The sequence below is a fragment of the Apaloderma vittatum genome, unplaced genomic scaffold (assembly GCF_000703405.1).
Source record: "Apaloderma vittatum isolate BGI_N311 unplaced genomic scaffold, ASM70340v1 scaffold12856, whole genome shotgun sequence".
NCBI lineage: Eukaryota > Metazoa > Chordata > Aves > Trogoniformes > Trogonidae > Apaloderma > Apaloderma vittatum.
In genome coordinates, this window is record NW_009721377.1 from 60,770 (window position 1) to 61,522 (window position 753).

General features: G+C 55.0%; 1 protein-coding gene across 1 annotated transcript in view; it reads right to left on the reverse strand.

Annotated features, from left to right (window-relative positions):
- Positions 1 to 280: 280 nt before the first annotated feature.
- The window catches only part of KIFC1 (kinesin family member C1), an 878-nt gene continuing 405 nt past the window's right edge, over positions 281 to 753 (reverse strand). Inside the window, 1 exon segment of the mRNA XM_009871366.1 lies at positions 281 to 750. Within this exon segment, the coding sequence (XP_009869668.1) occupies positions 281 to 750 (470 nt within the window).

Below are 753 nucleotides of genomic sequence, written 5' to 3' on the forward strand. Positions count from 1 at the left end.
CCACCATCTTGGAGTCCGTGCGTGCTTCTCCACAAATGGCGGCCCAAATTGGGACATAAAAATCTCCAGAAGTAACCCCCAGTGAGCCGAACAGGATGGTGAATTAACTGACGCGTCCATCCTCGCCTTTCAACAGAGAAAAAGGTAGGAGGACTGCAGCCAGGGGTCAAAATTGGGCCAAAACATGACATGATCACAGTAACTTCATCATGATGTGCTGATGTGTATTGCAAAGGAGCAAGGGTATAAGATTAGCCCACAGAAAGTGACTCTGTTACTGTTATGGATCGGTTGTAATTGCCCCTGCTATCCCAAAACAGGACCCTATGAAATTAAGGACTGGAAACGTGTAGGTGAAATGCAGGGAGTTGAGGGACTCTGTGAAATTCTCCTCCAACGGGGAGATGTTCACGAACATCAACATTTTGGCCGACCCCTCCAGGGAGTTCTGCAGCAGGTACGTCAGCTTGCTGTTGCGATAGGGGACATGGGGCTCCTTGTTGGAGAGGGCTGTGATGATGAGCCCCAGGGTGGAGAGGCTGGCGTTGATGGCCTGAGTCTCATGCAGGCGCTTGCCCCGCGAGAGTGATTTGTCGAGGTGCTCGCTGCCCACCAGGTCCACCAGGCTCAGCACGGAGGCACAGCACAGGTCGCGGGCGGCGTTGGCGCCGTGGATGCACAGCTGGAAGATGCCGTGGCTGCGTGACAAGCGGTCGTTGAGTGCCGTGCGGGCCACTGCCCGGTTGGCCACTG